Raw genomic sequence first — 11878 nt, forward strand, 5'->3', positions numbered from 1 at the left:
ATAATACATGTATGATGTACATTGGTTTGGTCCAGAAAAGTGAGACAATTGGAAGTAGGGGCTGATTCCAGGTCATAAGTGGATTCAAAATTACTCTGATTGGCATTTGGTTGAAACAGTCTATCTAAAACCTGGAATCAGTAGGAGGGAGTGTCTGGGTTAAGATAAGGGGCTATGTAGAACTTGGGGATAAGTGGTCAGAAAAGAAATAAAATTTAGCTCAGGCGTGGTGGCTCACACTTGTAATACCAGCACTTTGAGACACAGAGGCGGGTGGATCACTGGAGGGCAGGAGCTTGAAAACAGCCTGGCCAACATGATGAAAGCCCATCTCTACCAAAAAATACAAAAATTAGCCGGGCGTGGTGGCAGGTGCCTGGCATCCTAGCTACTAGGTAAGCCGAGGCAGGAGTATCGCCTAAGCCTGGGAGGCAGAGGTTGCAGTGAGCCAAGATCGTGCCACTGCACTCCAGCCTGGGCAACAGACTGAGACTCATCTGGGGTTGGGGGGAGGGGGAAGAAAGAAAATTTAAAAAAAGAAAAAGGATAAGGGATATGGAGACCAAGGTTCTTATTATGCAGATGAAGCTTCCAGGTAGCAGGCTTCAGAGAGAATAAACTGTAAATGTTTCTTATCAGACTTTAAAAGATGCCAGATTTTAAGTTAATTCTCTCCTGAAACAGGGTTGAGACTTGGAAAGGGAAGGGAAGGGGATTCTCTATAGCAGGGATCCCGCAACCCCTAGTCTGGTTCCGGTGCATGGCCTGCTAGGAATGGGGCTGCACAGCAGGAGATGAGTGTCAGGCAGTGAGCCTTACTCCCTGAGTTCCACCTCCTGTCAGACTGGTGGTGGCATTAGATTCTCATAGAAGCGCAAACACTATTGTGAACTGTGTATGTGAGGGCTCTAGGTTGTGTAGTCCCTACGAGAATATAACTAATGCTTGATAATCTAAGGTGGGACAGCTTCATCCCGAAACCATCCCTTACCCTCATCTGTGGAAAAATTGTCTTCCAGGAAACTAGTCTCTGGTGCCAAAAAAGTTGGGGACTGCTGCTCTACAGAATGTAGATATTCCAGATATTTCCCACAAGAGACAGTTTTGCAAGGCCATTTCAAAATATGTCAGAGAAATGTATTTTGGAGAAAAATACCTTGAATTCTTTCAGAGCCTGCTATCTCATGTTGGTATCTACAAAGAGTCTCTTCCATCTGTCTTAAGGTCTGTTTTAATGTTGATGCTGGTCATCTGTGCCTGATTTTTTTTTTTTTTTTATTATTAGAGTCTTGCTGTGTCACCCAGGCTGGAATGCAATGGCAAGATGTCAGCTCACTGTAACTCTGCCTCCCAGGTTCAAGTGAGTCTCCCTGCATCAGCCTCCTGAGTAGCTGGGATTACAGATGCTAGCCACCATGTCCAGCTAATTTTTGTATTTTTAGTAGAGATGGGGTTTTGCCATGTTGGCCAGGCTGGTCTTGAACTCCTGACCTCAGGTGATCCACCCACCTTGGCCTCCCAAAGTGTGGGGATTACAGGCGTGGGCCACCGCACCTGGCCTGTGCCTGAATTTTAAAGTGAGGAGAGTATAATGAGGCATGTCCAACCATCCATACCCATGATGCCCAGAACTAGTATTTCAGGTTGACTTTGGAATGCCCTTGGCAAAGAAGAGGTGGCCATCTAGTTAATTGGGAGGCTTAAAATTTTATTTTTGGTTTACAGCCTCTCTAGGCATAGCTTTGTCTAAAGCAAACTTTTTGACCATGTAAAAGTAAGAGTTTACCTCATATATGTCTTCTTTTGTAAAGTATCTGTTCATATCCTTCGCCCACTTTTGAATAGGTTTGTTTTTTTCTTGTAAATCTGTTTTAGTTCTTTGTAGAATCTGGATATTAGCCCTTTGTCAGTTGGGTAGATTGCAAAATTTTTTTCCCATTCTGTTGGTTGCTGTTCAGTTGTTGCGGGCTAGGGGAGGAACAGTGGGGGGTGGGGAGGGTGGAGAGGGATAACGTGGGAAGAAATACCAGATATAGGTGATGGAGTCATGAAGATAGCAAACCATCTTGCCATGTATGTACCTATGCAACAATCTCGCATGATCTGCACATGTATCCCAGAACCTAAAGTATAATAATAATTAAAAAAAGTAAGAGTTTAAACTGGAGATGAATTTAAGGAAGGGTCTTTATCATTGGTTATTACTAATCTTGATCCATGGAAAGAACAACTGAGTTTGAAAGGTCTGATTTCTTAGAATTAGTCATGTTCTTTATAGATTTTATTAAAGACTCTTAACTTTGTTGTGTATGATGACTGTTTTCTCCTCTGTAAGAGGGAAAGCCAGGTTTATGATATGGACTTCCTTTAGCCACTGCTAAAGACTAAGGTATGAAGTGTGTTTCTTATTTTCTCTTTTGTATTAATAGTTGGTTCTTTTCTAATCTTCTGAGGGGCAAAAAGACCCTTGGATTTACTGTATCATGTCTCACAAAGGTAGACTGGTTACATTTAAAATTTTTTTTTTTTTTTTTTGAGACGGAGTTTCGCTCTTGTTACCCAGGCTGGAGTACAATGGCGCGATCTCGGCTCACCGCAACCTCCGCCTCCTGGGTTCAGGCAATTCTCCTGCCTCAACCTCCTGAGTAGCTGGGATTACAGGCACGCGCCACCATGCCCAGCTAATTTTTTGTAGCTTTAGTAGAGATGGGGTTTCACCGTGTTGACCAGGATGGTCTCGATCTCTTGACCTCGTGATCCACCCGCCTCGGCCTCCCAAAGTGCTGGGATTACAGGCTTGAGCCACCGCGCCCGGCCTTACATTTAAAATTTTAGATATGTGAACTAACATTGTGGCTGAAGCAGTATGAATAAGGTAAACAATGAAAGGTAAACCATTCACACAAAATTCAGTACCTCTTTTCCCCCAGGTACTGAAAATAATTTATACTATTTTTATAGTTCAGATGAACTTCTTTATGAATCGAATGAGGTGGCTGGAAAAAGAAAATGTCTTACTCTTTCAGAAGGTTTTATCATTCTAACATATAAGAAATTCTTTACCCTAAAATATTACTTGTATATAAAACTGGTAAAAATAAAATGAAATTTATATAGTGATATTGTTGCTGTAGTGTCCATTATTTAACTCAGCAGGTGATTTTGTGTAAGCCTGAAAGTTATTCTCTGAGATTCCTTTTCTTAGGAGAAAAAGTAATATGCTAGTGTGCAGATTAATCATTTATCCTATCTGATAATTTTCCTTGAAAATCTGCCTAAATCAGTGTGTATACACTTGCATGTATATGAATGTTTGGGTGAATTTAAAAAGTGGTAGGAGATATAGTTTCCATTTTCAAGTTACTTACCACATAGTTTTCTATAGGGATGACATTCAATATGTGTAACAATTAGTAAAGAATATACACCAACCAATTAGAATGAGAGTGACTAATAAGAGCTGGGTCCAAAGAGCCCTATCTTAGCCAGGTGTTAACCCACTAGTTCCTAAAATGTGGAGGTCTGGGAATCTTGAGAGGAAGGACTGGCATAGGGGTGGGAAGCATGGGGGAATACCACTCAAGAGTTGCAGCTGTTAACCAATTTGCATGGAAGTATTTCAGTATTTGATCAGTTGGTTCAGCCTTACCTGTGTGTGCCAGCTGAACATTAGCTACCGAGTCCAGCTCGGCCATAGAGACCCCCACCCAGGCGGTGCTGAAGGCATTAAGAAGCAGACACCCAAATAGAACAAAGTGGGACTATTCGGTGGGGGCCAACAGCCTTCCCAGCTGAGAGCCTCAGGGGCTGACAGCATTCCAGGCTGAAGGCCTTGAGCAGATGATGACCCTCGCATTTATTCTCTCTGAACAGGTGATTATTATTAACAAACAGATGTTCGGTATTTTCTCATAACACAGAAATATACCAAGTAAGCAGCTGGTGCTTGCTTACCACTGATCACAGGCAAAGTAAAAAGTATTCTCCACGAGGGAGCCACGGGGGCAGGGTCAGATGTCCTGTGCTTAAAGAATTGTTTTAACCGGTGTATGATATTTAGATATTGTCCTGCCACTTTAGAATGCCCCGAGTAGTTTTCTACAGGGGTCGGGTGTGGGTGGGGAGGCGACTGGGTTTTCCTTGCCATCGTTCTTCCTAGCAAACAATGTATTTTATCGTACACTCAGCATTTCTCATTCATACACTTAGTGTTTCTCAGCAACTTAACATTTCTCAATAATTAGCCTTGCATATCCAATACTAAAAAAGCAGAGTAGGTGCCCTAAAGCATAAGGAATGCAAGTGCTCTTACTGAGATTTGAAAGAAAAGTTATGTATGTTTTAAGGGTGTTGATAATAATGTGTTCAATAAAATAATTATGATCCATAAAATAAGAGGTTAATTTGGATGCTTCTTATCCTCTTCACACAAATGTTGTACTATAATGATTTTATGAACTCTAAGGACTTTAGTTCTAGAATGAACCGCAGAATATATTTAAAACAATCCCCTTAACTTATCCATGAATCTGAGGACCACAGCCATTGTCCCACATTTAGTGGCAATGGTGAGACTTGAAACTAGGACTCAGGCTTAATCTATTTCCTCCACAACTGAGAACTTCTCCCTTTGTTTTTTTGTTTTTGTTTTTTGCTGTAAGTTTATTCAATGCAAAATAATCTTCTCCAATTTTACTGAAGTGGCTGACCACGTCCACGACCAAATGTACCTCTAAACTAAAATTTGGTTGCTGACCCAGCCCCAGCCTTGGCTTTCCTATCGGCACCAGGGGTCACAGCACTCCGTCTATTGGGATCTGTCGGCTTCCCCTCTTGTGAGTATTGCAGGTCGCTCACCCTCCAGACCTTTAGGCTGAAGCCTGCCTGTCTCTGGACCGCTGCAGCGTAGGGTGGCAGGCACAGTCTCCGGGGGCGGATGAAGGTAATCACGGAGATACTGGATACCCTCACTGGTAAGGCACCAGTAGAAATGTCTCCAGGCGAACTGTTCCTTCACGTAGCCTCGGGACTTGAGAGACTGCATGGCCTTCATGACATGAAGGCACGTTCCTGTCTGCCAGCTCGGGGTGCTTAGGCATCCTTCTCGGCCACCATGACTCCCTCCTTAAAAAGGAGTTCATAAATGGCAATCCGGTTCTTCTTAGGCATCAACATCTCGGCGGCTGTAAGGTCCTGGGCTGCGGCCCGGGCTGGAAAGGAAGGCAGACTTCCCCCTTTGTAAGCAGGAGTGAGGTCCGCACCCTGGCTTTCCAAATAAGGAAAAGGGGATATGAGTAGTTCACTGTCCTAAACTATGCATGACACTCAGTGGGCATTTATTAAGCATGATTTTCGTTGTTTCGGATGTTTTCTGTAGAGATACAAAACAAAAAATAACCTTTCATGAAGGACTAATATGCAGGATAGCAGGACAATCTAGCCGTCCATACTAAATGGGTTTGGAAATTCCAACCCTCTTCTCTACCTGTTCTGTGATACCAGGCAATTTAAAGTCTTGTGTGCTTCAGTTTCCTGCCTCACCATGTTATGGGGATTAAATTAATATATATGTAAAGCACTTGGGGAGTACCTGACACATTGAAGCCTGCGATTACTGCTGTTCATGGTTTTATGCACTCTACTAGACACCAGTAAGGCATTCCCAGAACTCGCTCTATTGAGTATATTCTGGTTGGATACTGAAACACAGGCACCCCAGGCAGAATGCAGATAAGCCTCAACACGTGGATTAAGAGCCAGGAAGCAGAGTAATGAAGCAAAAGTAAGATGTCCAGAGTCAAGTCACCTTTTAAGATAATGTGGGTTGGTGGTTGGTTGCTTAAGAGGGGAGGAGACCATTTAGATGGGAGGTATGGTGTGAGCAATGGAATCCGGACAAGAATGAGCACGGTGTAGGCAGAAGTTCATGGAAATGCTTGGCTGGAGCGGGACTTTTTTTTTTGTCATAGAGTGTTAAGAAATAATCGATCAATTGAGTAGGCGGGTGAAGATCTTGGAAAGTTGCAAAAAGCCTTGAGAATTTCTCTAAATGCATGACATGTTCTCAGGACTCAACTTTTTGTTTTAGGCTTGGAAGACCCGCAGTAAGTGTGCCTTAGAATTGAACGGGTGGGAGGGGGAGCTATGCAAAACACCCTCACTTAGCACTAAATAAAGTTCGCTGTTGCCCTAAGAGACTGAAAAGGTTACTTTAAGGGGTCGGGACGAACTGAACATAGATGTTTAACTCGAACACAGATGAACATTCCAGTTGATCACTCTGAGGCTTTTTGGCTAAAGCGTTTGCGTTTGGAGCTTCCATTACTCATCTGCCTTGCCCAAGGCCTCAGCACTGACGTGCTAAGCCAGGAGAAAAGGCGAATGATAAAGGGCGCTCCACGCATGCGTTAAGAAGCAGCCCCAACTCCCCCGCAGCCTCCTTTCTTGGAACAAAACTATCGCGGAGCCACAGAACTCCGCAGTTTGCGTAGAGTTGAATTTCCTATTGCTCGGGCGATGTGTGGAATCCGCTAGTGGTGCGTCTCCTTTACGCAAGCGGCGTTATCCGAAGCGAGGGGCTAGAGGGCGCGTGTACGCCCATAGCGTAGCACCCATAGGCGGACGGGGTGCGGCTGCGCAGGGAGCTGAGTGGGCCTTATACGCCGCTAGCGTAGCAGGGTGTCTGACGCGCGGGTTCCTGCGACGCAGTTAGCGCAGTCGGCTTTGATGAATACACGATTTGGTGCAGCCGGGGTTTGGTACCGAGCGGAGAGGAGATGCACACGGCACTCGAGTGTGAGGTAACTATAAAACCCCGATTTGTTTACATTCCCTCCCCCAGAACCGGCCCCGTGCGCGACGGAGACTGCGAGTCCCGGGACAGCGTGGGGGCAGAAAGGCAGAACAGAACCGGGGAGTCGGGGCTGGGTCTCTCAGGGATCCAGGCGTTGGGGTTCCCGCAGCTGCTGCAGTCGGCGGCAGCGAGCCGAAGCAGAGCGCGTGGTGGGCAGCGTGTGGGGCGCTGCTGCTCCTCGTATGCGCTCTGGGCTGCCGCGGGCCTCGGAGTCGGGAGCCGGCGGCGTCCACTCCGCGTGCGGAGCCCCGCGCCCCCCTCAGCCTCCTGTGGAGGTTGGGAGAGCCCTGCGGGCCGCGCCTGGGGTGGGGGAGTGACCGCTGGGCGGGCGGTGACGGTTAGGGGGCTGCGCGCGGGCCGCGGGTGGCGTCGCCGGCGCGGGCGGGCGAGGCTGGGGGGGATCTGTACACAGGTTTTGGGGGGGGCTTGGCGACGAGCGCCCCGGTTGCTTCCAATCCCGTCCTCTCCTCCAGTCTATAATGGGGTGAGGGGACCCCAGGATGGAGCCTTGGCGCCGCTGTTCCGGACCGAGACTAACGGACGGCGGCGCCTCTGCTCCTGCTGGTTTTCTCCCGGACCAACCGAAAAGCCGAGACGGAGCGCGGGGGAGTGAATATCTCGGCCTGTTAGGGGGTCCCTGGAGTTGAGGGCGAGGGTGGGGCCGGGCTGGTGGGACCGGCCGGGTGGACGGGAGGTGGCGCGGCTGCCCGGCTTTGTTCCGGAAAGCCCTTAGGTGGAGAGCGCTGTGGGGCGCGGCAGGGGGAGCGCGTAGAGGAACCTTCGCGCACCGGGTCTCCGTCTCCGGGAATCGGCTGAACTCCTTGCCTCTCTTGGGGGTCCCCGGAACGCCCCAGCTAAGAAGCGGGGGCCTTGCCAGGGCGCGAGCGACATGACGTTCAAGGTCTTCCTGTGGCTTCTGTAAAGAAATGTTCACGTGGGAGCCTGTCCACATGGGCTGTCCTAAGGATCTGGCACGAGGAAGAAATATCACTGCAGAACCTGAAGCCCTCCGTTGGAAGGGTCGTAAACTCAAGTACCTATTCTACGTAACAGTGACACAAAACATATAAGTTAGAGAAAAAAGTGTGGTAGGTTATACTTTTTTTTTTTTTTTTTTTTTTTTTTTTCTTTTTTTTTTTAAGTTCTTTTTTTTTGTTGGAACTGAGTCATTCTTGGAGCAGAACTAGAATGTAATAGGTTTACATTTCCTTTGTGTTTTCTTTTTGGATATGTATCTAAATTGTACATAATTAAGAACAAGCAAGTAATGGAAATGCTGGAGAAGTAGAATTTAGTTCCTTCTTAGTATGCAATTGAAAGCCACAACTCCAAACTTCTGTGTATTGTTTTATATTAGGACTGTATTGTACAAATATTTGAGTACCTTAATATGAATCAGTTACTTTTTCTAGAACTTGGGCATCCATGCCAGACAACGCACGTTCTACAGACACTGGTTACTCCAGTGGCTCCTTACTGGACACATGCATGATACCAGTGATAAGTGCTGTGAAGAAAATAAAACAATGATGTACTGGTAGGGATTTTTAATTTTTTCGTGTGGTGAACCACAGAATGATGGTTTTAAATGTATGAAATACATAGAATTGCAGAAACCAGTTATATTGAACTAGTTATGAAGATAATAAATATGACATCTATATTTTAGCAAAGCATTAATTATCAAGAGCAGTGACTGGTCTTAATTTCAAACTAGTGAGAACTGTAAATGATCTTTAAAGAATTTAGCGTAAATTTAATCTCAAATTCCTATCAGGTACTTCACTGTAATTTTTGCCTGCATTCGTAACTGAAGAGATAACTAAATGTCAGAGGTTAATTAAAATAGAGATTTTTCCTTTTATTTCCTGTCCATATTCACAAACATTCCGAATTCTGTCCATAGACCCTTGGATAAGAACCCCTGTGCAAGAATGACTTTTGTGCTACTTTAAAAGAAATGGTTAGGGAATACCTCATAGGAAATGACATCAATAATACATTGGATGATTACCTGTATTAGTTCTTCCTGTTACTAATTTAAATTCCACTAACAGGTTAAAAGCGAACACAGTCCTTTTCCCTTTTTTGAGCACCTGATTTGAAGTACTTTGAGAAGGCCTCTAGTGGAGTATGCAAGTACTAACCTAGGGGTTGTGCCTTCTTTTGAAAGTGAATTTTGGAGAAGATAGAATGTAGTATTATAGCAAGGAAAATTCATCTGGGATGATCATTTGCTTTTGATTGGATAATTTTACCTTGTTAATGTTATTCTGTTCATTTCACCCTTCTACCCTCAATGTTGACCAATACTGGAAAGAATTTAGGACTTTGGAGTGAAATTTTAAAGGTTCAAAACCTTTATTAATTAGTTTGCTTACCTTCAGGAAGTTGCTTATCTTAATCTTCTTTTTGAACTTTAAGTACAAAAACCCTGCTCATGGATTTACTGTGACCCTTAAATGAGATAATGAATCAAAAGGCTGAAAATGATACTGAATTGATTTTACCTTTTTTCTACATACAGATGTTTCAGTTCTTTCATTAGCAGTTAAAAGACTACGTTCTTTTTCTCCCTCACCCACTGTTTGACTACCCTTAGAATGAGCTTTGATGGTCTCTACTGGGCCTTTGTGGGTACAGTTAGGTTTGTTGTTGTTGTACTGTTACTTGTAATATTCATGGATTTGTATCTGCTTCTCTTCCATTTTCTAATTTATAATCACATGTGCATCTTGTTTTCCCTGCCAAACTAAATTTCTTGGGGGAGGGGGTGCATACTCCACAGTTTTTTGTCACATACTGCTTATGACACGTGAATATGCAAAGCTTGTCAAGCTCTTTAAGTTTAAAATGCTAATTGGGGGAAACAAAATTTAAATTTACCATTATGGTTTGGCTAAAAATGTCAGCTTATATGTATATAATGCTTACCTCAGTATTGGAAATGCCACGAGTTTTGTATCAGAAGGACATTATTACTAGTGCATTTTAAAGTGATACCAGTCATAGTTGTAAAAGAAAGTACGCAATGGGAAATGGAAATGTAAGTAATCGAAACAGAAAACTGGTTTTTCCTTTATAATCTTGTCATCTTTCATATAAGTGTAATTCTCATAAAAAATATGCTAAAGCTTAAAGTTTGCAAGACTGCCCTGTCTAAACCACAACAGTTTGATGCTGCCCCCTAGCGTTTGATTCCCTTCACCTTTTCCTAAAACAAGATAGTGTTTTAAATTACAATTAGATTTCCATAGTGCTATAAATCTGGCCTATTTTAAGGTTTCCTCTGGCCAATTACTGTTGCTAATAAGATGGACATAAGTGTTTTTGAACTGGTTAATTCTGATTGCTTTTAGCTCCGAGTTTTTCAAATAGGGGAGAAGTTTGGGTGGTGATAGAACAATAACCAAGTTACCTTGCCCTGAAAAAGAAATATGTATATGGAATTGTTTTCAAAATGGGAAGAGGGTAATATATTAAAAGGTGTTGCTTTGAAGTTAGCTGTGTAAATAACAGCAATTTTATTTATTTAATCTGGGCTTCTTATCTTGAATGATATAAAAAATCTTTCTAGATTAATTTAGTTCCATATAACTTTGTATTGCTTTGACTGTACTAATAAAGTTTGAAAGTGTTAAATTTACATTGTGACCTTTTTTTAAAATTCGAATTTATTATGAACTATGACTTATAGAATGATTCTTGAAAAATAGTCTCAAGGACCTTATAGCCACAAGATTTTCTTTTTTTTTTATAACAATATTATTTTATATGAATACTGTAAAGAAACCCAAGTATTCAGTTTACACACGGATATTATGCAACTATATACCACTTCACAAAGGCAGAGAATGCATAACATTCTACAAAATCTACAGAAAGGATTTTCTATAGTCAGTGTAAATGCTAAGGTTTTAGGTTTTATTCAGATTATACCAATATCTGAATAAAATAAAATAGTATTTTAATAAATAAAATAGCATTTTAAACTATTAATATCCTCTAAGTTTTATGGGTAAGCTACAGGATGACTTTTAAGTTTTTCTTAAATAACCAAATATATTCTTAATAAAAATTACTGGAATGCTTAAAAGTATATTTAGTAGGTATAAAGAAATGTAGAACCAAAATTACAGTTTAAAATAATAGTATGTATTTATTTAGAGACAGGGTCTTGCCATGTTGCCCAGACTGGTCACAAACTCGGGCTTGGGCCATCTTTCCATCTCAGTGTCCCAAAGTGCTGGGATTACAGGCATGAGTCACCATGCCCAGCCAGTAATATTATTTCCAAATTGACTGCTTAGGAGACCACATACAATGTTCAGACATGTTAAGACACGATTTATTGTATCTCATCAATAATTCTGTGTCTAGTACCATTTTTCTATCAGAACATGGTTTTTTTGGATTGCCAGATATAAGGAATTGGATATTTAATGGATTTTGAATGTTAGATTTTATGTTAAAAGATGTTAGAATAGGATGCTACTGGTGAAACAGATTTGCAGGCTTGTTCAAATAAAAGGACAAAATCTAAAATCTTGTTCAAGTAGTGTTAATTTTCACAATCCAAAAGTTACAATTATCTACATTCATAATTTTATAGTTACTCATCACTTTTAGGTACTGCTGAAAGGGAGGTATCACATAATACTTTTTTTTTAAATTGACCCTGACCTGCTGAAAATACTTATTCTTGTATTAGTATTTCTAATAGGCATCAATTTTGCCCTTTTATATACTTTGGGGGACCATCCATCCCATTAAGATTTTTAGGGATTAGAAAAGGAAGAATGTTATAAGATGTATCCTTATTAATATCATGTAGGACAAGAAGTGTAAGAACTGTGAACTACGAAAGGTTACTTTTAATCTTCTATAATTAAGATTTAATCAGTGATATCATTTTAGGTTTTAGATTTATTTTCATTCAATGTAGGAAGGAGAAAAAAATCACTTCATCTATTACAATCACAAAGATGTATCCTACTGTGCTGTTCCTTTTTTTTTTTTTTTTTT

The 11878-nt window shown here is 42.1% G+C and overlaps 1 protein-coding gene and 1 pseudogene across 3 annotated transcripts in view; one reads left to right on the forward strand and one right to left on the reverse strand.

The window, feature by feature from the left end:
- SLC39A10 (solute carrier family 39 member 10) overlaps positions 1-11878 on the forward strand; it is a 171505-nt gene that overhangs the window by 80976 nt on the left and 78651 nt on the right. Inside the window, exons 3-4 of one of the 3 annotated variants that reach the window (XM_037742088.1) lie at positions 4702-4835; positions 5970-6104. Coding sequence is in view for 1 of the 3 variants with exons in the window: in XM_037742089.1 (XP_037598017.1) it covers positions 6727-6800 (74 nt within the window). In the remaining 2 variants the exon portion in view is untranslated. Of the gene's footprint in view, positions 1-4701; positions 4836-5969; positions 6105-6640; positions 6801-11878 lie in introns of those variants that run through there. The other 2 variants (XM_037742089.1, XM_017538747.2) reach the window with 2 other exon arrangements.
- LOC108311327 lies at positions 4693-5297 on the reverse strand (annotated as a pseudogene).

Source organism: Cebus imitator, unplaced genomic scaffold (genome assembly GCF_001604975.1).
Source record: "Cebus imitator isolate Cc_AM_T3 unplaced genomic scaffold, Cebus_imitator-1.0 Scaffold113, whole genome shotgun sequence".
In the NCBI taxonomy this organism is placed as follows: domain Eukaryota; kingdom Metazoa; phylum Chordata; class Mammalia; order Primates; family Cebidae; genus Cebus; species Cebus imitator.